Source organism: Lissotriton helveticus, chromosome 4_1, assembly GCF_964261635.1.
Source record: "Lissotriton helveticus chromosome 4_1, aLisHel1.1, whole genome shotgun sequence".
Lineage (NCBI taxonomy): Eukaryota > Metazoa > Chordata > Amphibia > Caudata > Salamandridae > Lissotriton > Lissotriton helveticus.
The window spans coordinates 2,066,832,267-2,066,855,275 of record NC_136063.1 but is presented as its reverse complement, the minus strand read 5'-3'; the positions used below and the strand labels follow the sequence as shown (position 1 = coordinate 2,066,855,275).

Below are 23,009 nucleotides of genomic sequence, written 5' to 3'. Positions count from 1 at the left end.
AACAGTTTTAAAAGCACATGAAAGTATCTTGTGTAATTACCAGTTTTTAAACAACAATAAAAGTGTCAAGATAACACCAGTGATTAATGTACCTGCTGGGGAGAGATGAGAGTTTTGTCCAGTGGCAGCTTTGAATTATCTAATTTAGCACCGAGGGTTAATATGCATACTGAAAAAACATGTATAATGCATTTAAAAAACAGATTATTTTGGTACTGTGCAGTTCATAAGTGGCAATTGTAATCTAGCACAGTGACCTATAAATTGTCATCAAAGAGCTGCTTGCAAACTGCAAGGTATGAGTTAGTGACTCGTTTTTCTCAGTCTTTCATTATCCTGATACTGTTAAAAAGGTTTATTTGGGTGGAAATACATTTTATTGTTAAAGTTAATGCTACCCAGTGTGTTATGTTCTGAATCCTGAGTTTGTGCTTTTCCACTATTTAAAAATGCCTACCAGTATGAATGACGTGAATTCTACACCTTGTAGTCCCCTTTGCAGGAGCCTCGTACTGCGAAATAAACCCAACCATTTAAAAGTTAGTCAACCTTCCCAATTATTTTCTTAATTTTTTCCAAATTCTTTCAATATAAAATACAACAGAAGTGGCAGAGAGAGTTGTTAGCCTCCTTGGCTTAACGACACACTCCGCCACGTCAGAAACGCAGGGCTGCACCTATATTTACAAGAATATGATGCAGCCCTGTGTTTCCACTGCGCTTGCGCTAAACTTAACTTTGTGACACCAACGCGGGCACCCTTGCACCATAGTGCACGGGTAGATTGTTTATGTACAGTAAGGTCCCCCTTCCTGCACATAAACAATTTTGAAATGCCATTTTGTCACTTCTATATGTGCTGCTTAATGCAGCCCACATGGAAGTTACAAAATGTCATATTTTAAAAAGGTTGTTTGTGTGCAGGAAGGGTCACCTTCCTGAACATAAACAATTAATGGCATTTCGCAAAAACTAGGAGAATTAAAGCATTTCTCCTTGTTTCGCCAAGTAAAGACCAGGTTTTTTCCCTGATCTTAATTTCTGCGCTACCTCCCAATTACGCTGGCCTTGTTAAAAGGGGGCTGTGTCAAAATCAATGGGTGTTGCGGTGGAATGCCCACCGCAACACCCACTGCCCACCCCTTTCACGCTAAGCATTGGGTGAAAGGGGGTGTTATTTACAAGCCAGTGTTAAGCCATGTTAAGTGGCTTAACGCTTCCTTGCAAATAAAGCAAATCCCCTATCGTTACGGGAACGTCACAAAAAGTGACGTTCTCATGGTGATAGGGGCTTGTAAATATGCCCCTAAAATACTTACTAATTCGAGTATTTGTTTTGTGTGCACACGAGTGTTTATTTTTTTTTAATTACTGTTTTAATGTTTGAATTTTAAATCCTACAAATTGCTTGGGGGTCCCCGGCTTCCAGTGGTGACTCAATGGGGGTCCGCAGGAGTCAAAAGTTTGGGAACCACTGCCCTAGATGACATCTGCAGAGCAGCTACATGGTCTACACCACACACATTCACAAAACACTATTGTGTAGATGTGCAAACCAAACAACAAGCTAATGTGGGCCAGGCTGTTCTCAAAACATTATTCCAAACTACTGCCACAGATAGGGGTGGTCGCCGCTAAGAGTGGGTACTGCTATACAATCTATGCAGTGTGTAATCTGCAGCTCATATGCCTCGAACGGAAAATGCTACTTACCAGTATGCATCTGTTCTTGGCATGTAGAGCTGCAGAGTTACAAACGCCCACCCACCTCCCCTGCTACCCTTTTCTGTTCCAGTATTATCTTATTTAGATACTGATTACATGGGCATCCTTCCTTTTCTTGCAAAGCTCAATCATTTCCCTAATGGCGAAAAACAATCTGAGGATGGAGCCGATGCCCATGCGCAATGTGGTCCAAAGGAGGAGTCACCTATCTCGTGACTTCCAAAGAACTTTACAGGACAACAACAAACTGCAAACATCTGGGCCCAACACTAGGTGGCGATCTATGCACAGTGTGTAACTCTCAGCTCTAAATGCCAAGAACAGATGCATACGGGTAAGTAGCATTTTCCTTTTTGCTTTTGAATTGTCATCTTAATATCTGCACACATGTCTCCACTAGTCCCTGTCAATGAGATTTCCTTCTAATAATTGCATGGAATAAGTTAAGCATGCTTTCAAAGTTGTCTGATCTTCTGTGAGAATTCCCTTTGGGAATTTTGTTTCTTTTTTTTTTTTTTTTAATGTTTTTATTGATTTTTACATATTTATCCCCCCCCCCCGGACAGGCAAAGTTTCTATTCATTAACATCATGAACTTTACGTTGTGTTTGTCATATTTAAATATACATTATAGAGAATTTACAAAATAAAATATATTCCCAGCATCACGAAAAAACCAATTAAAGCAGTAACATGAATACATTACAGTATCAATAATAAATCAGTTTTGTAGAGCTCGCCAGTGAGTAAGAGGAGTCCAGATTTTCATACCCCTTTCGCGTCGCCGTCTGCCTTTACGCTTATATATAGCTGTCTCGATATTATGCACAGCTAAGAGCCTGGCTAGCCACTGTTGGAAAGTAGGTGGTAGCGGGTCTAGCCAAGCCGAGGCTAGGCATAGCCGCAAAACGGCCATAGCGACAAATATAAAATCGTGGCCGCTCTCAAGATTATCTGGATCCTCCACTCCAAGTACCATTACCTCTGGTGACAAGGCAACCTTTCTGTGAAGAACTGAAGTTAGGAACATCTCTATATTTTGTATCAAAGATATTAACACCGAGCAAGAGGCAAAAATATGAATGGAGTCTGCTTTAAATAGGTTGCATCTCGGGCAACAAGTCCCTTTACTAGTTCCCCATTTTGCAATTTTATCGGGTGTATAATAAAGAAAAAAACAGGTTTTATAAAATTGTGCCTGAAGTCTGGTCGAAATCAAAATGGTTTGAGCTAGCTGATAGGAGTACAAAAATCCTTCTTTAGAGATCTCGAGTTTACCTTGCCACCTCGTTGCCGTTTTATCTAGATCATCAGGGAACCTGTCCAACAATGACACATACACTCCACCTATTGACTGTTTCCTTGAATGTATAATTGTCTCCACTACAATAGATTGTTCCCCGAGTGTCCTTGTTCCAGATTTGTGAGTTAGGAAGTCCCTAATTTGGAGATAATTAAAAAAATCCCGCCAGTCTAAACCAAATTCTCCCTTCATAACCTCAAATGATTTAATCCCCTGATTAGTATAAAAATCCCCAAGTTGTGTAATTCCTAAATTATACCATTTATTAACGCAATTAGCTTTAAAGATTGTTGGTGGAAGAGTTGGGTTGTTTAGTACCGGAGTGTAATATGAGAATCGTCCTATGCCTAGTACTTTTTTTACCGCCTTCCATACCTTAAAACAGCTATAGAGAGTCTTGAATTTGACCTTTTTGTGGTAACTGTCGTGTGTGTGTCTCCAAAAGTAGCCATAGCAGGAATTCCCCACCAATAGCTGAAAGATTGAAGCGGTATGTAGCTCTATATTGTTCCCCCCTTGCAATAATTCCTTACTGTAAAGTAATACACATGACCAGTAATATCTCCTTAAATTGGGAAGTGCTAACCCACCTCTGTCCTTAGGAAGGGTAAGATATTTATATGCTCGACGTGGTTGAGCGTATGACCATATAAATCTAGAAAAGGTACGTTCCATTGTTGTAAACCACTGATTAGAGAACTCTAGGCAAATTGCCCTGAATAAATATAATATTTTAGGAAAGTACACCATTTTAATTGCATTTGCTCTTCCGATAATGGACAGGTGAAGATTGTCTAACCGTCGTAGATCCTTTTGTATCGTGTTCAACATTGGCTTAAGATTTATGTCCACTACTTCCTCTAGCTTTGAAGAGATTGTGACCCCCAAGTATGTCGCTCCCTTCACCACCCTAGGGTCATCCATCACAATTTTTTGATTTAAAACAATTTGTGTCTTTCCTTGATTTAACGCGTAGCCAGAGACCAGCCCAAATTTCCTGGCCTCGGCCTCAATGATCAGCATTGCTACTGTGGGGTCTGCGGTAACTATAGCAATATCATCAGCGTATGCCAATGTTTTTGTTGCATACCCCTGTGATATATTGGGGGTTATATGATTATTTTTCTCCAGATAACGAATAAATGAATCTATATATATTGCAAAGAGCAATGGCGAGCAATGGCGAGCAAGGGCACCCCTGGCGTATTCCCCTGGATATGGCGATTTCCTTAGTTAGACTTCCATTGATAGGTACAACAGCCCTAGGATTATTATACATTTTTTGTATCGCCTGAATAAACTTGATTCGAAATCCCATCATCGCCATTGCTTTCCAGAGAAACTGCCAGGAGACCCTATTAAAGGCCTTCTCTGCATCTAAAAGGATCAGGGCCATAGGGTCTCCTGTAGTTTCTGTTCCGTCAAAAAGTGTTATTACCCTCTGGATGTGATTTATCGTTGACCTTCCAGGAACAAAACCGTATAATAATTGCATGGAATAAGTTAAGCATGCTTTCAAAGTTGTCTGATCTTCTGTGAGAATTCCCTTTGGGAATTTTGTTTCTTGTGAAAACTGATAACGAAGTATAATATGAGTGAGTGTACTTTATCAGGACTAAAGACCCACATACGTTTCCACATATCACCTGTTATATAAGACCCACATACCATCTTTTCCCTACCATTTTTTAACTGAAGGTGACATTTTGCTGTTAGGATACCCAAGCCTGTAAAGTGGAATTTTCTGCACATTTATGTGCTTCCTTTTGCCTTTTTTAGAACCTTGTAACACATTGCAAACCACCACTGACCACCATCACCTAATTTTTGTCACCTATCAGTTTCAAGCAGAAACGATCCATCCTATTGACAGCTTCCTTTAAACAAAGCTCTAATTAATCCATGTTACAATAATTATCCTGGGTATGGGCGATGCTCATCTGTGTACTGTCAGCATGCAAAATGATAGAACTATCTCTGCTAAAGGACTGACATAAATTAAAAAGCGTGTGAGTAAGTGAAGAACCCTAAGGGATTCCATACTTAAGTGAGAAGATATCGGAATAAAATGGCTTCTCATATACCTGAAAGGTTTAATGATCGAGACATGAGGAACACCAATGAAATGCTGATCCGGATATTCCTACCTCTGTTAATCTGTACCACAGGTTATCATGGAAGACCATGTCAAAAGTGGCACCTAGATCCAAAAGGATTACTGCAGCAGGGACTCCACGGTCCACAATACTTTTTTAGTTCCTCAACCACAGTAAACAGGGCCATATCAGTACTATATCCTGATCGAAAGCACATGTTCGAGGCATGTGGGCTGCTAAATTCATATCTGTAGCATAGATCGCCGCCTAGTGTTGGGTCCGGATGATCGCACATTGTTGTCCTGGAAGAGTCTTCGAAAAATCACGAGATAGGTGGCTCCTCCCCTGGACTACAGTGCGCATGGGCATCGACTCCATCCCCAGATTGTTTTTTTCCGCCATTGGGTTCGGATGTGATTTTGACGTCTCCTGTTCGGAATCGTAAAAGTTCTCTTTCAAGGCCAAAAGGCCTTTTGGCACCGTCGGTATTGTTCGCGTTCGGTCCCGTCTATCTTCCGGCTCGTGGAGTCGGATATCCGGGGGGTCGTGAGACTCTTCGGTGATCGGGGCCTAGTCGACGCAGCAAGACTTCGACGGCATGGAACGGAGTCCATTCAAGAAATGTCCCGTGTGTGGATCCAAGTACCCACACATTGACGTCCATCCTGTGTGCAACAAGTGCCTATCGCCGGACCACGACGAGGCCAACTGTATGGCCTGTTCCAGATTTCGATCGAAGAAGACGATCAAGCTTCGGCGCGTGGCGCGCCTTGAGGCCCAGCGATCGGCTCCAGCACCGGTGGACATCTTTGACGTCCCCGCGGAAGACGAACAAGTGCGTCATCTGCAGATTTCCCCTACCCCGATGGAGGTCGAGTCCGAAGACGGAGCTGACGACCACAGTCCCGACATTGAAGAAATTGTCAAGAAGGTAGGGGACGACGACGAAGCATATGGGGCCATGGAAGATAGCTCGGAGGATGAGCTATGCCCCGTTCGTACTCTTACAAAGGCTCAGGTCACGGGATCGCCACGCGGCCTTACCCACGACCTTCCACCTCGATCCACGGCCCCGCCTTCCGGCTCGGCTCCGGACACCTCCGCGGAGCCGCCATTACTGAAAACGAAACCAAAACCGAAACCCTCGGTACGGGTGAAAACAAAGATGGCCGACACGCCATCGAAACCGAAGATGTCCGCTCCGGTGCCGACGCTGTCGTCTTCGGGGGCCCACAAACAAGCGCAAGCTGCAGACCACGCTAAGGTGCCGAAGGTAGTTAGCGAGCCAAGCTCGAAGACGCCCATCGGGTCGGAGTCTACCAAGGGAGACAAGCCGACGCCCAAGAAGACTGCCGAGCCTGCATCGGGCAAGTCTGTCGCGACGAAGACCAAGGGGCCCGTTGACGCGAAGTCGGTGAAGGCCGCAGAGCCGAGGTCTGGGGCCGTGACCCCTAAAGGAAAGCCGATCGATCCGAAGCCATCGGCATCGACGTCTACGGTAATGGACAGTGTTCGAAGCGCACCGGTCACGGGTGCTCCTCGACCGGATATACACAAGTCGGCCACGCTCGGGTCTTCCCCAGGGGGCGGACCACGGACGTCAGTCGGATCGACTAAACCGTCCGCTTCCTTTACGAAGCAGGTCTCGGACTCCCTCAAGCGCCTTAAGGTCAAGGCTTCAGCATCGGAACCGAAGACTCCTTCCACGCCGAAGCTACAAGACGCACCGAAGACCTCATCGGCACCACTCGTCTACACGTTGCCGCCTAAGGTGGCGCCGAAGGCCTTTGCACCGCGGTCGGTGCCCAAAGACACCGTGTCGACGTCCACTCCACCGGCTGGGTCCGTGGGTCCTCGACAACCTTTGGTTGAAAAACGGTCGGAGCATTTCATCGATGCCGACACCGGCAAACTCACGCTCTACAAGAGGAAGATTACTTCGCAACCTTTGCAGTCCTTTACCATTCCTCTGAAACGTAAAAAGCCTGCAGCAGACGCACCCGTTCTGGTGGAGCAGATTCTTCCTCAGCATAGGCGGAGTGCCACACCTTCACCCACATACTCAGATGGGGATGGAGGGGATCAAGATGAGGAGTACAACTTCCCTGCTCATACAGAGCCTGATGAACAGCAGGAATCATGGATGGATACTGGTGATCAAGGGGACCAGCAGACGGTCCAGGATCCACAGGTCTATAACGTAAAGCCGTCCCCCACTGAGGACTCTGTGGCATTTAATGCCTTAATCGAAAGGGCAGCTACAAACCATAAAGTGGAGATGCATGCTGACCCCGTGGAAGTGGACTTCCTTTTTGACACTTTCTCTACTGCTGAAAAAACTGTCAAGACTCTCCCCATGTTGAAAGGGGTCCTTAAGCATGCAGCAGACATTTTCAAGGAACCCACAAGATCTTGGGTGGTAAATCCACGCATTGAGACGAAATACAGACCGGCACCTGGCGACCCCACTTACATACGGGGCCAGTTGCCTTTGGACTCTTTGGTGGTCTCCAATGCCCGCAGGAGGGCAAACTCCCAAACGACGGGTGAAGCTCCTCCCCCGGACAAAGAGTCAAAAGTGCTGGAGGCGTCTGGGAAGCGGGTAGCGGCTCAGGCGGCCAACATATGGCGCATCTCAAACACGCAGGCTCTGTTGGCCAGATACGATAGGGCGCACTACGACACCCTAGAGCAGCTATTGTGAGAAGTTGGCCTGATATGCAGTGCTCACTATTCTAGTGATCACTATGTATCAGTCCAAACAACCCTTATTGATGATTGGTTGTAAGTCAACCTTATAGACCAGCTATCCTAGTAGCATGGATACGAGCAGTCTAAGGCTAAGACTCTAGAGGGCGTGTTAAGCCAGCTGTTTTACCATCACATTACCCCTTGAACACCAAGAGAAAGGACACCACACAAGTTGTTATGAAAATAAACAGATATTTATTTATAACAAGTCTACCCTGAACTCTTTATGAGTCAGGGAGCTAAGCACACAACAAAACTCTTACGAAAATACTTTAAGTCGCACAATTTACACAGATGCCCTAGGGGCACGAAAAACCATATACACAGTAAGTGGAATGCGAACTTGCTAGCAGGTAAGTAATACTTTTCTAGACTCAGGAATCGCTAGGCCTACAATGCTGAACCCTTAGATTAGAAGCAGGAGGCCTAGGGACGCCGTGTGCAGAGTGGGAACTCTCACGCGTAATGCGGGAACAAGTCTATGGATGCTAGCACTTTACAAAGTTACTGTTCTCGGGCGAACCCGACTAGGTGGGTCCAAAACAAGGGTGGATCCGAACACTTAGGGTGTTGGACTATGCTGGAGCACCGGAGTACTCAGTTTACCTAGCCCAGGGGCTGCGGATGCATAGGGTTCAAGTTGCGTCGGAAACCCTCGTTGAAGATCCAGGAGCCTGAAGAAAGAAGTTGCTGGCAGGCGGCCAGTGAAGGAGTTCGTGGTGATCCAAGCCTGGATCAGGGAAGAAGAAACCTGTAAGCAGGGGGGACCAAGTTCTGAATCACTAGCCAGTGATTTAGGTGGGCACCAGGATGGCACCGGACGAAGTCACCTCAGCCAGGTGAGTGGGCGCTGCTGGGCTCTGCAGTCTCTCGGACCAGGAGGCGTTGTCGGCGACCAGGATGGAGGTACGAGCTGTCCCACGAAGGTACTTGCTGTCGACGTCGCTGGACCCAGGATTGGGCAACAAGTCTTAGCAAATGCAAGGCCCACGCGGTGGACCTAAAATGGCGTCTATAGTGGACCAGGAGGGTCCAGGGTGCTCTTCTTTTGGAGGGGAGCAAGGGCTAGTCCGGAGCAACCAGACCAGCTGTGTTTGTCGTCGTGGAGCATCGTGAGGGGGCCACTAGCCAACGGGCAAGTGACCTGGACAACGCGGTGAGCAGCAAAGAGCAGAAGGGCCCCACGCAGATCTCGTGGATGCAGGGGGCTGAACTTCGGTGCTGGAGCTGCTCAGGGTCGGGGCTTCTCTTACCCCAAAGCACTCAGTCGAGGGTCACTCAGCGGTCGTGCTGGACAAGCGTCGTGCAGTTCTGAAGATGGCCGGTCCCTCGAGGTCTCGTCGCACCCACGGATCACAGCTGGGCTGATGATGTAGGTTGAGGTCAGAGGTGCCAGGGAAGCCGGTTCTCGTCGTGCTGGAGCAGTCTTGATCCGGAGGAGAGACTGGCAACAAACCGCGATGCTTGGTTGGTGCCTGCTGCTGCAGGGTGACTACTCCTTAGTCACAAGGGAGAATCTTGGGAAGAAGTCTTGAGTTCCTTTCGTGGAAAGTAGTTTCAGGATTCAAAGATGATCTGATTTGGAAGGAGGCCAGGTCCTACCTTTATCCTGCAAAAAGGGGCTGGCACGCGACTAAGTCCTGCCCTATGGGTGGGACTAGAAGGGGGGTGGTTACACCCCTCTCCTTTGGCGGGCTTTCCCCAGATCAGGGGCTGGAGTGCCCCTGGAACTGGTTCAAGCCGGCCTATGCACAGTGAGCATCGGGGTGCCACTTGCAGTCACCTTCCTCTAAAGCCCTGCCTACCTAGGATACACAAAATCCTGGCTGGGACGGTGCTGGCACCGCCCCTGGCAGGAAACCCTTTGTCCTTGCCTCCTGGGCTGGGAGGACTCCCAGCAGCAGGAGGGCAGACTTGTGTCTCGGTGGCAGCATCCATTTTGTGGAGCTACGGCTCTGTCTCACTTTAACCGGGGTTACAGGTTACATACATGTCGTGTCCCTCTAGAAGGGTGGAATGCTAACCCCGTCGCCAGAATTGGCGAGGGGTTAGTATTCCAATTCGTATGACACCTTACTCGACATGTTTTGATAAAGCGATACCAGAGTTGGCACATAACCGCGAGGATTATAATGCACTTAAGAGTATATGGTATGCGATATCATGGAAACGGCTAAGGGATGGATCCCGAAGGCCGCAGACAGGCTCAGCTCATGCCAGAGCACTATCTCACACGATTCCAAGCACTCTGCCTTCAGGATTGTCAAGGCCTGCCATAGGAATGACTGATAGGAGATCTGTGTGTCCATTTAGGTTTAGATATAGGAATACTATATCTACAGCAGAGGGTGAGTACACCACCCTGCCCCAGCTGTCAAGCAGCCAGTTGTGTCTGATTTAGTGAGTCAGCCCAGGGGTGGCATAATACATGCTGCAGCCCCTGGGAGACTTCTGGGTGCACCTCAGCCCTGGGTACAGGGACTTGAGAGGGCCCAGTGCCAATTCAGTACCTGGGTACAATTTGCGGTAGAAAGAACAGCTAGGCTGTGGGTCTGATTAGCAGTCCCACAGCCAGGGAAAGTCGTAAACCAGTGAAGCAAAAAGCAAAAATCTGGGTGATCATAGGATTGCAGACCCTACTCTCCTACAGCTATTACAACACCTCCCAGACCAGTTTAAAGAGGGAGCTGAAATGCTTATTCAGGAGGGGAAGCTCATCTCCAACGCTGCTATAAAGTGTGCGCTAGGTGTTGCGGACACAGCAGCGAGGGCGATCAACACCAGTGTGATGCTGAGACGTCAGGCATGGCTCCGCATCTCGGGATTCAAGCCAGAGATCCAAACCACTATCCTCAACCAACCCGTTAATCCAGACAGGTTGTATGGCCCAGAGGTGGACACCACCCTAGAGAAGATCAAAAAAGATACCGAGACTGCCAAGTCCATGGGAGCTCTCCAGTCGCAACAATTTAGAGGGAACACTTTTCGTCGCTCAGACAATCGCGGCGTTAACAGAGGGCACATGTCGCAGCAGACGCCATTCAATAAAAGTGGTGCACAATCCTCCTACAGCAAGCAGGGCAGAGGTGGATACAGAGGAAACAGTGCCAAGGGTAGAGGCAGAGGCAACAACAGTTCCCGTACCTCTGCCGCAAACAAACAGTGACTCCCTTTCACTGCCCCCCGACCATCCAACACCTGTCGGGGGGAGACTCCAACAGTTCCTGCCCGTCTGGAAGTCCATCACCACAGACAGGTGGGTCAGGAAACTTATCCAGTTCGGCTATTGTTTAGAACTGACATCCACCCCACCACCCATGCCCCCAAAACACCGTCCTATGTCAGCAGAGCACTTGCACTTATTGCAGCAGGAGGTTCTAGTGATGCTGCAAAAAGGCGCAATAGAGCTCGTGCCGGTGGAGGAGGAAGGCACAGGGGTTTATTCCCTGTACTTCTTAATCCCAAAAAAGGACAGCTCACTCAGGCCAATTCTAGACCTACGCCCCTTAAACCAGTACATTCTTTCAGAACACTTCCACATGTTGACACTGCAACAGGTTCTTCCCTTGTTACAACAGGGAGACTTCCTCGCAACCTTGGACCTCAAGGATGCTTACTTTCACATACCACTCCACCCCTCCCACAAAAAGTACCTCAGGTTCACCATCCAAAACAGGCATTACCAGTTCAAGGTACTCCCCTTCGGAGTGATCACTGCTCCCAGAGTGTTCACAAAATGTCTGGCGACAGTGGCGGCACACCTTCGGAGACAGAGTATACATGTCTACCCTTATCTGGACGACTGGCTCGTGCAGGCAAAGTCAGCCCAGCAGTGCGCCGCAGACATGTCCCACACCATTCACCTCCTTCACAGTCTAGGATTTACACTGAACTACCCGAAGTCACATCGCCAGCCAGCCCATGTGCGGCAGTATTTAGGCGCGACGATCAATACTCTGGCTGCCACAGCTCAGCCAAACCCAGCAAGGATCGACAACATCACAACATCCAGGCGCTGATCCAAAAGTTCAGACCACAACACTCACTCCCAGCGAGAGTGTTCATGCAGTTGATAGGCATGATGGCCTCCTGCATCTTCATAGTCCCGCACGCAAGACTCCATATGCGTCCGCTCCAAGAATGCTTAGCGCATCAGTGGACTCAGGCTCAAGGACAACTAAACGACCTAGTGTTGGTGACGGGTCGGGCATACAGCTCTCTGCATTGGTGGAATCCACACAACCTTTGCAAGGGCCGACCGTTCCAGGAGCCTGTGCCACAGATTACACTAACAACGGACGCATCTCTCCTGGGATGGGGGGCTCATGTGCTCCACTATACGGTGCAGGGTCTATGGACAACGCAACAAAGGAAGATGCACATCAACTACTTGGAGCTGATGGCAATCTTCATGGCACTCAAGTCCATCTGTGCAACAAAGTCGTGTTGATCCGGACGGACAACATGACAGCCATGTACTACATTCCAAAGCAGGGAGGTACGCACTCTCCACAGTTGTCTCATCTGGCTCAGAGCATGTGGAAGTGGGCCATTCAGAGGAACATCTTCCTCATGGCGGAACACCTCCCGGGCACGGACAATCAGATGGCGGATCTGCTCAGCAGGTGCAGCCACCAGATGCACGAGTGGGAGTTACATCCATCAGTACTCCGCCCGTACTTCCAGCAGTGGGGTCATCCAGAGATAGAGCTGTTTGCCACGGAGGAAAACGCAAAATGCCAAAGCTTTGCCGCCAGGTTCCCTCACCCTCTATCGCAGGGCAATGCGATATGGATGAACTGGTCAGGCAGATTTGCGTACGCTTTTCCCCCAGCGCCTCTCATTCCGCTAGTGGCAAGAAAGCTCAAGCAACACTCGCTGACGCTCATCCTAGTTGCTCCAACGTGGGCGCGACAACCGTGGTACACCACGCTCCTCGAACTCTCCGTGGTACCGCATCAAAGACTGCACCTCACACCCCGGCTCTTAACGCAGAACCGTGGCGACATTCAGCATCCAGATCCGCAGCAGCTCAATCTGGCGATCTGGCTCCTGAGGTCTTAGTGTTTGGCTACCTTGATTTGCCCCCTGAATGCATGGACATCATCCGGGAGGCAAGGAAGCCCACTACCAGAGCTTGCTATGCAGCGAAATGGAAGCGGTTTGTCATCTACTGTACAGAGCACGCTATCAACCCGCTCGATGCATCCATTCCTAATATCATCTGCTATCTGTTGCATCTTTACAAATGCAATCTAGCATACGCTTCCATTCGGATACACTTATCCGCCATAGCGGCTTATCTCCGAAACAGGCAGCATCTCTCTGTCTTCAGGGTGCCTGCCATTAAAGCATTCCTGGAAGGGCTGAAGCGGGTCATCCCTCCCAGGACCCCGCCAGCTCCTGTGTGGAACCTCAATGTGGTGCTCACCAGATTGATGGGTCCCCCATTTGAACCTCTGCATTCATGTGAGCTTCAGTTCCTCAAATGGAAAGTGGCTTTTCTCATTGCCATAACGTCTCTAAGACGTGTTAGTGAGCTACAGGCGCTCACCATCCAAGAACCATTTATACAAATTCATTCAAACAGGGTGGTGCTGCGCACTAACCCCAAATTTCTCCCTAAGGTGGTGTCGCAGTTTCATGTCAATCAAACTATCGAACTGCCCGCATTCTTTCCCAACCCAGAAACGGTAGCAGAAAGGATGCTCCATACGCTTGATGTCAAAAGAGCGCTTATGTACTACATTGACAGAACACAACCTTTTAGAAAGACACAGCAACTCTTTGTTGCCTTCGCAGCCCAGCACAAAGGCAACCCCATTTCCAAAGCAGGAATAGCCAGGAGGATCGTTAAGTGTATTCAGATTTGCTATCAGAAGGCTAAGCGCACTTTAACGGTCCCCCCAGGGCACACTCCACACGCAAGTTGGGGGCCTCCATGGCATTCCTGGGTAACATTCCTTTGGAAGACATTTGTAGGGCAGCCACATAGTCTACATCACATATGTTTACCAAACATTACTGTGTAGATGTGCATTCCAAACAGCAGGCAGCTGTAGGACAGGCTGTTCTTAAAACACTTTTTCAGACTTCTGCAGCTGGCACGGGCGGCCGCCGTTAATGGAGGGACTGCTATGTATTCTATGCTACAGATATGAATTTAGCAGCCCACATGCCTCGAACTGAATATGCTACTTACCAGTATGCATCTGTTCTTGGCATGTAGGGCTGCTAACATTCATATCGCCCGCCCTCCTCCCCGGCGCCCGTAGCGGCTGCAGACTTTTCTTACATTTTATCTCTAGCATGGCCATCACTTTCACTGTTAAACTCCATTTTTGCCACAATGGCTAAAAACAATATGGGGATGGAGTCGATGCCCATGCGCACTGTAGTCCAGGGGAGGAGCCACCTATCTCGTGATACTTCGAAGACTCTTCCAGGACAACAATGTGCAATCATCCGGAGCCAACACTAGGCGGCGATCTATGCTACAGATATGAATGTTAGCAGCCCTACATGCCAAGAACAGATGCATACTGGTAAGTAGCATATTCATTCCGGATGATGAAGCAATCCGCTGGACATCGTTTCTTTTGCCAGGATTCTTAGGTAGTCTGCCGCAGCCCAAAACAACAATTAATATTCTGAGTGTCTGGATAGATGAAAAGCTTACTTTTGAGACCCACGTTTGTAAACTGGCCTCCACATGTTTTGGTATCATGAGAATGCTTAGAAATATTTGAGACAACTTCCCACTGCCTTCTCTCAAGACTGTGGGGCAGGCTCTTATTCTTTGCTGGTTAGACTATGGAAATTCCCTCTTCCTTGGATGCCTGGTTCATGTGTTGAAAAGACTTCAGGTAATCCAGAATACAGTGGCAAGGTCAATAGTAAAGATACTGTTATATAAATCTGTACCTGGCTCCCAGGCTACATTCCACTGACTTCCAGTAGTAAAGTCAAGCCAAATATACTTTTATTTGATTTCATTTAAAAAAATCATAAAAGGTTGGGAAAACAACCATAGATAAAACATGCAAAAGTATAAATTGTTATTATTAAAAAAAGGTATAAAAGGCAATATTTTACGAAGAAATAACATGTAAGCAAGGCAGTCAAGGGATTTCAAAACCAAATGTTCTAGCACTGCTTGAGGTGGTTAGCAAGTTCTGCATTGGCCAGTTCTTTTGCCGCATTTTAAAAAAAGTTTATGGTTATGCAGGACTGTGGGATAGATGAGCCCCTAAGACAATGAATCACTGCTGCTCTGCAGGTTCTTATTTGTTCCTTCCTTAAAACCTCCCGAAGGCCCATTTTGCCTTACAGTAAAATGCAGAATTCAAATCAAATCGTTCTGTACTGCTCACAGAGCTTACTTTTCATTCACCCTTACGTGCCTATGAGCTCTTTGAGGCCGAATTACCTATAGTTCAGTGTGAGAAGTTGGCCTGATATGCAGTGCTCACTATTCTAGTGATCACTATGTATCAGTCCAGACAACCCTTATTGATGATTGGTTGTAAGTCAACCTGATAGACCAGCTATCCTAGTAGCATGGATACGAGCAGTCCAAGGCTAAGACTCTAGAGGGCGTGTTAAGCCAGCTGTTTTACCATCACATTACCCCTTGAACACCAAGTGAAAGGACACCACACAAGTTGTTATCAAAAATAAAGTATATTTATTTATAACAGGACTACCCTGGCTCTTTATGAGACAGGGAGCTAAGCACCCAACAAAACTCTTAGAGGAATACTGAAAGTCGCACAATTTACACAAATGCCCGAGGGGCACGAAAAACCATATACACAAGAAGTGGAATGCGAAGTTACTAGCAGGTAAGTAATACTTTTCTAGACTGTAGAAACGCTAGGCCTACAATGCTGAACCCTTAGATTAGAAGCAGGAGGCCTAGGGACGCCGTGTGCAGAGTGGGAACTCTCACGCGTAATGCGGGAACAAGTCTATGGATACTAGCAATCACAAAGTTACTGTTCTCGGGCGAACCCGACTAGGTGGGTCGAAAACAAGAGTGGATCTGAACACTTAGAGTGTTGGACTATGCTGGAGCACCGGAGTACTCAGTTTACCTAGCCCAGAGGCTGCGGCTGCATAGGGTTCAAGTTGCGTCGGAAACCCTTGTTGAAGATTCAGGAGCCTGAAGAAAGAAGTTGCTGGCAGGCGGCCAGTGAAGATCGTGGTGATCCAAGCCTGGATCAGGGAAGAGGAAGACCTGTAAGCAGAGGGGACCGAGTTCTGAATCACTAGCCAGTGATTTAGGTGGGCACCAGGATGGCACCGGACGAAGTCACCTCAGCCAGGTGAGTGGGCGCTGCTGGGCTCTGCAGTCTCTCGGACCAGGAGGCGTTGTCGGCGACCAGGATGGAGGTGCGAGCTGTCCCACGAAGGTCTCTGCTGTCGATGTCGCTGGACCCAGGATTGGGGCAACAAGTCTTGGCAAATACAAGCCCACGCGGTGGACTTAAAATGGAGTCTGGAGTGGACCAGGAGGGTCCAGGGTGCTCCTCTTTTGGAGGGGAGCAAGGGCTAGTCTGGAGCAACCAGACCAGCGGTGTTTGTCGTCGTGAAGCGTCGTGATGGGGCCACTAGCCAACGGGCAAGCGACCTGGACAACGCGGTGAGCAGAAGGGCCCCACGCAGATCTCGTGGATGCAGGGGGGCTGAACTTCGCTGCTGGAGCTGCTCAGGGTCGGGGCTTCTCTTACCCCAAAGCACTCAGTCGAGGGTCACTCGGTGGTCGTGCTGGACAAGCGTCGTGCAGTCTTCAAAGATGGCCGGTCCCTCGAGGTCTCGTCACACCCACGGATCACAGCTGGGCTGAGGATGCAGGTTGAGGTCAGAGGTGCCAGGGAAGCCGGTTCTCGTCGTGCTGGTCAGTCTTGATCCGGAGGAGAGACTTAAAGCAGACCGCGATGCTTGGTTGGTGCCTGCTGCTGCAGGGTGACTACTCCTTAGTCACAAGGGAGAAATCTTGAGAAGAGTCTTGAGGTCCTTTCGTGGAAAGTTGGTTCAGGATTCAAAGATGATCTAATTTGGAAGGGGGCCAGTTCCTACCTTTATCCTGCAAAAAGGGGCTGGCACGCGACTAAGTCCTGCCCTATGGGTGGGACTAGGAGGGGGGTGGTTACACCTCTCTCCTTTGGCGGGCTTTCCCCAGATCAGGGGCTGGAGTGCCCCTGGAACTGGTTCAAGCCGGCCTATGCGCAGTGAGCTCCGGGGTGCCACTTGCAGTCACCTTCCTCTAAAGCCCTGCCTACCTAGGATACACAAAATCCTGTCTGGGACGGTGCTGGCACGAAACCCTTTGTCCTTGCCTCCTGGGCTGGGAGGACTCCCAGCAGCAGGAGGGCAGACTTGTGTCTCGGTGGCAGCATCCATCTTGTGGAGCTGAGGCTATGTCTGACTTTAACCGGGGTTACAGGTTACCAACATGTCGTGTCCCTCTAGAAGGGTGGAATGCTAACCCCGTCGCCAGAATTGGCGAGGGGTTAGTATTCCAATTCGTATGACACCTTACTCGACATGTTTTGATAAAGCGATACCAGAGTTGGCATATAACCGCGAGGATTATAATGCACTTAAGAGTATATGGTATGCGTTATCATGGAACAGCTATTAGGACTTGGTTCCGCAAGCTGCAAACGGGCTCAGCTCATGCCAGAGCACCATTTCACATTATTCCAAGCACTCTGCCTTCAGGATTGTTAAGGCCTGCCATAGGAGTGACTGATAGGAATATATGTGTCCATTTTAGTGTTAGATATAGGAATACTATATCTAGAGCAAAGGGTGATTACACCACCTTGCCCCAGCTGTCGTGCAGCCAGTTGTGTCAGATTTGGATGGCCAGCCAGGGGTGGCATAATACATGCTGCAGCCCCTGGTAGGCCCTGGGTACACCTATGCCCTGGGCACCTAAGGTACTCTGTACAGGGACTGATAAGGTGACTCAGTATCCAATTAGATATGTACCTAAGGTACATGGAATCCATTTTACAGAGAGAGCAGTAGGCCTGGGGTCCTGAATAGTAGGGCCTCAGGTCAACTAAGTCAGAAAACCAGCAAAACACCAGGCAAAAAGTTGGGGGCAACCATAGTCAGGGATCTACCTTCCTACATTCAGAAACTTAGTAGTGGAGGTTGACCTTTCCCCTTTCTCGCGACAAAACTGTGGAAGGATTTACCTACTAGGTTGAGGATGACTGAGAAGAAGGTTAGTTTAGGAAACTAATAAAAACGTGATTGTTTCTTTATTAAGAACTAATAGTGCTCTGGTGCTTTACAGTGTTGGGAGGCCCCGGGAGGATGCATTGACTATCATCCTCTCACCCTCCTGTTATAGTAGCAATCTTTCTTCCCATTGGTATCTATGCCAACCTCTAAAACACATGAGACTAAATTAATAAAAATGAGAGGGCGATGACGAGCCTGAAATATTAGTTTGTCTCATGCAAAGGAACTTATAAAACTAAGATCATGCTTAAACTGATCCATAATAGATTTCTTTCAAAAACATAAAGGTTTAGAGCCTCTGTGTTGCCAAACTACAAATCAAATAACTTAACAAAACTTTTTAACTGCCCGTTAGAGGAGCCATTTAGAGAATACAAAGGTGGAAGAGAGTGATAAGTAGCTGCTACTGTTAATCAGAAACTATTGGTTATTGCTGTGAGAAAAAAGTTTTAGTAGCGTCTATTCAGTGTGTTCTTCATAGTTGAAAAAGTCAGATTTACTTATTAGAAATATTTCAGAACCTGAAAGTAGATTTGTTTTTTATGCTCTGTTTTTTTGTATACTTCCTCATCTAATATAGGTCTTGCCAGCTTCTGTGGTGCGGTTTTTCGGAAATATCCAATCGAACTTGTTGGCCTTCTTCAATACGTAGCAAACCAGCTTAAAGCAGGGAAAAGGTGAGAAGATAAATGATGTGACCGAATGAACTAGTAATGGCTGCTTTTACAAGTGAAGAATTCCTATGAATCATGTTGTTAAATGTTAACACATAATGATTAATTTGTTCAGTATTTCTAAGTGATTGAGCCCTCCACAGTCTTAAATAGAGGAAAGGCACACATGGAACTATTAATCTCCAGTCATCTGTGTAGGAAGCTGGCTCTGTATATACTATACAATAGTAAGGTAAAGTGTGCACAGAGTCCAAGGAATCCCCAGAGTCTTACAGACACTCAAACAGAGAATACTAAAAGCTCTATTTGTGGTAGTGTGGTAGAGCAGTTAGGCTTATCAGAGGACCGTGTTCAGCATTTATTGTGTGCACTTGAGCAAGAAATGATTACACACACTCATAGACTGAATCCAGACCAATGGCTTTGTATAAAAAGTTATTTGGGTATTTTGTTTTATGAACCGAGAAATACTCCTTTGCAGGTAACCGTTTTCAAAGCAGTAATACTTCCAGGGATGCAGTCTGTTTTGCAAGGCAGAAGCAGTACTTTACAGTCTTATAAATGCTTTTGTATTTGTCAATCAAACAGAAGCTCTTAGCAATGTGAAAGTTAAACAGTTGTCTCGGCCGAGACAGTTGGAGGCACACAGGTGACACAGCCCAGATGCACCGAGTGAACCCTCTCAAGTGACCCTCACTGATTTCATGGTACCTTGCCCTACTTACTAAGGGAAGTTTTACTCTTTTCATTTATGCGGGGGCACCGAAATATTCGGGCCACTGTAGGTACAACTTTCTCACTCTGTTCTGACGAAGCGCCCAGGATCTCCCCCTGAGACCATTAAAGCGTGAATCATGTTGACCAGGACATATAGTTACCCAGCTACCAAGGGACATAATACCCCTTAAAGCAGCACCATGCACTTTGTTTTAATAATGACAGAGGGATCGTCTTAATGAAAATTAATCGCTCTCCCTCCAGCAATTTTTTAATACACCTTCTAGGACTTACACCCTTACAGCTTAATCAAAAGATCTTCAAAAGATACCCTTCGGGGCACCCTTAGGGCATTGCAGCGCCGGCCTGAAGAGGAGCAAAAGCCCAATGATGAAGCATGACATCCTTCGAGGTGTGTGAGGGCATCAAGATGAGGACACACTGCCCCCCACAATTAGAGTAGTCAATGTCGAGAGTACCTCTTACTTCCCTTCTTTTTCTCTCTCTACTTGGAAACGGTGACTCCCTTTTGGTATAAGCATTTGTTGTATACACTCAGGCAAGAAATGATGACCCACTCAAAGACTGAAATCAGATCAATTTGTTTGTATAAAAATGATTTTTTTTTAAATATTCGAGGCATATGAGCTGTAGATCATATGCTTTAGCATAGATCACCATCTAGTGTTGAGTCCGGATGTTTGCACTTTGTTTTTCTTCGAAGAAGTCTTTCCAGTCACTAGGTAGGTGACTCCTCCTTTCGGTGATAGTGCGCATGGGCATCGACTCCATCTTTAGATTGTTTTTTTCCGCCGTCTGGTTCGGATGTGTATTGCTGCGCTCCGGTTCGGTATCTGTTTCGAACTCCGACGCGCAATCCTCTACCCTCAACGGTATTTTCACCGATCATGGTTCCCCATTCGACGCGCATTGTTTAACCTGAGAAAATCTTAGATCGAGGCACTCGAGGCGGGCTGTTGGGCCTACCCCTTGCCGCCGCACTAGCAGTCGATGGAACGGACTCCATTTCAACTATGTTCCAGGTGTCGTGCTAAGTTTCCACGCTCCGATTTGCACAAGGTCTGCAACCTCTGCTTATCCCCGTAACACAACGAAAAGGACTGTTACGCGTGTCGATCGTTCCGATTGAAGAAGACAATTTGTGATCGTCAGGCTCATCGATGCAACATAACAGAGGCTCCGTACCAGACATCTTCGGCGAAGAACCCGATGGCAAACATCCAGTTGAAGGAGCCGAAGAAGAAGAACAGGTCTCCGTGTCCAAAGCAGACTCCGACATGGAAGAAGAAAAACACATCACTCCGGGTCAGCGTACCAGGAGTACTGATTACCCTCTGCCCAGTCAGTATGAAACAAAGACCCCGGTACCCCCTACGCTTTTGGGCTCAGGTCGGCACCGACAAAGTTTCAGATGCCCTGCCCTCCAGCCCGGCTAAGAAACCAAGAGAAGCCTTCCGGCTCGGGCCGGCCCCATTCTAATGCCGAACCAACACTTTCGACACCAAAACATAAGTCGAAGCATCTGCCGGTCACCACACCACTGGGACCGAAGACTACACCTTCGACACCGAAGACTTTGGACCCGAAAGTCTCAACACCTAAAGGTTCGGAGCCGAAATTCTCCACATCTAAAGGCTCGGAGACGAAACCTCCCGCACCGAACAATTCGGAGCCCAAATCTTGAACACCGAAAGGCTCGGAGCTGAAACCTACCAAGCACGACGACTCGCAGCCCAAACCTTCGATGCCAAAAGGGCCGGAGCCGAAACCTTTGGTGCCGAAATCGCCACATAAAGAAAAGGACACCCCATCCAAAGAGCCTCGTTCTGATGAACTACCTTTGGATCCAAAACAGAAAAGACTTGTCATTAACCCTCAAAAAGGTAACATTCATGCCAGTCTTCCCAAAAAATGGAAGAGTGATCTCTCCGAGGACTCTACTATACCTTTTAAGAAAAATGACATGGGCACTAACCTTTCTCCCCCTTACATTCCACCTCCCTCTCCTCCTAACCTAATTTGATTATCTCACCATCAAATTCACCACCACCTCCACTTTCACCCCCCACACAGGATGACGATTATGGGGATGGGGGTACAGACGAAGAGCAGGATATACCACAAGATTAGATTATACCACAAGACACTGACCCTTGGGAAAATTATGATAAGGAACCGGATACAGACAACGACCCTGATTTCTATCCCTCTGGACACCTGATGACAACATTGGATACGTACAGCTCATTAACAGAGCTGCTCAATGGCATGGGGTGGATGTGAGAAAGTGCCATCTTTCTTGCATGGTATGCCCCCACTTTTTGCTAAATGGCTGATGTACTTCGACTGAGTGCGCCCTGGGTTCCTGCCAACTAGGTACCCATGGCCTACGTTCCTTCCCTAAAAACTGTGTTGAAACATAAACCCAATTGGCATCTCTGGCCACAGGTCAGCCCCTTGGTACCCAGGGCACTGAGACCAGAGAAGACCCCTAAGGGCTGCAGCACTTATTGTGCCACCCTTAGGGGCCCTGCACCCTGACACACAAACACACTGCCTTTGCAGGCTGAGTGACTTAGTGCAGAACTAAATAGAGTCGACATGGCACACATCCCTGTGTGCCATGCCCACAAACCCACAGTCACCCCTCTAGCTGGGTGCACTATGCCAGTGGTGTGGGCACAGGTGCATGAGCCCTGTGCCCCTACAGTACCCAGGGCCATTCCTGGGCACTGTAAGTGCAGTGATGCCATTAAGAGTATATGGTGCTAGGAGATTGTCATTACGAACTCCACAGCACCATAATGGCTACACTGAGGACTGAGTCTCAGCACATTAAAGCCACACTGATGCCAGTGTGGGATTTAATGTAAGATGCACGACAGAGGGCAACTTAGAGTTGCTCCCTGAACCTAACCTACAATCCCCATCGAGTCTGAGAGGCTGCCTAGGCTGCCACACAGCAGACATGTTGCTGGACCCCTGGCTAGAGAGCCATCCGCTCTCCTGGGCCTGCAACAATGCACATCCTGGGCGAGGTGCTAGGTCTCCTTCCCCAGGATGGGCAGGGGAAGCTTCAAAGGCATGCCCGCCTTTGTGAGCTTCTCCAGGCCACTTGCTATACTCAGCAACTGGCCCCACCGGTTCTGACCCCCACTCTGGCGGGAAACCCTCAGTGAGAAAAGGGGGGTTGTGCCAGCCTGTGCCAACTCCACCCCTCAGGTGGGAGAGGCGAGGTGAAGCACAGCTCCGGGATCCGGCCATCTTGAGGATGGGGAGCTCTGCCCAATCAGAGATAGGCTCCTGCCGTCCTCTCACAGGAGAGGAGCAGGATAGGGGGTCTACTCACCCCAGGACAGGAACTAATTGGTCCCTGCCCTTACCCTACCTGTAATGCCCCTACATTTAGTATTTAGGGGCACCCTGAACCTTCCTTGCTCAGATCCCGATTCCTAAACAAGC

The 23,009-nt window shown here is 48.1% G+C and overlaps 1 protein-coding gene across 2 annotated transcripts in view; it reads left to right on the top strand.

Annotated features, from left to right (window-relative positions):
• The window catches only part of THOC2 (THO complex subunit 2), a 1,495,542-nt gene that overhangs the window by 555,921 nt on the left and 916,612 nt on the right, over positions 1–23,009 (top strand). For both annotated transcript variants that reach the window (XM_078688746.1, XM_078688744.1), the window contains exon 19: positions 18,716–18,812. In XM_078688746.1, coding sequence (XP_078544872.1) covers positions 18,716–18,812 — 97 coding nt within the window. The remainder of the gene's footprint in view (positions 1–18,715; positions 18,813–23,009) is intronic.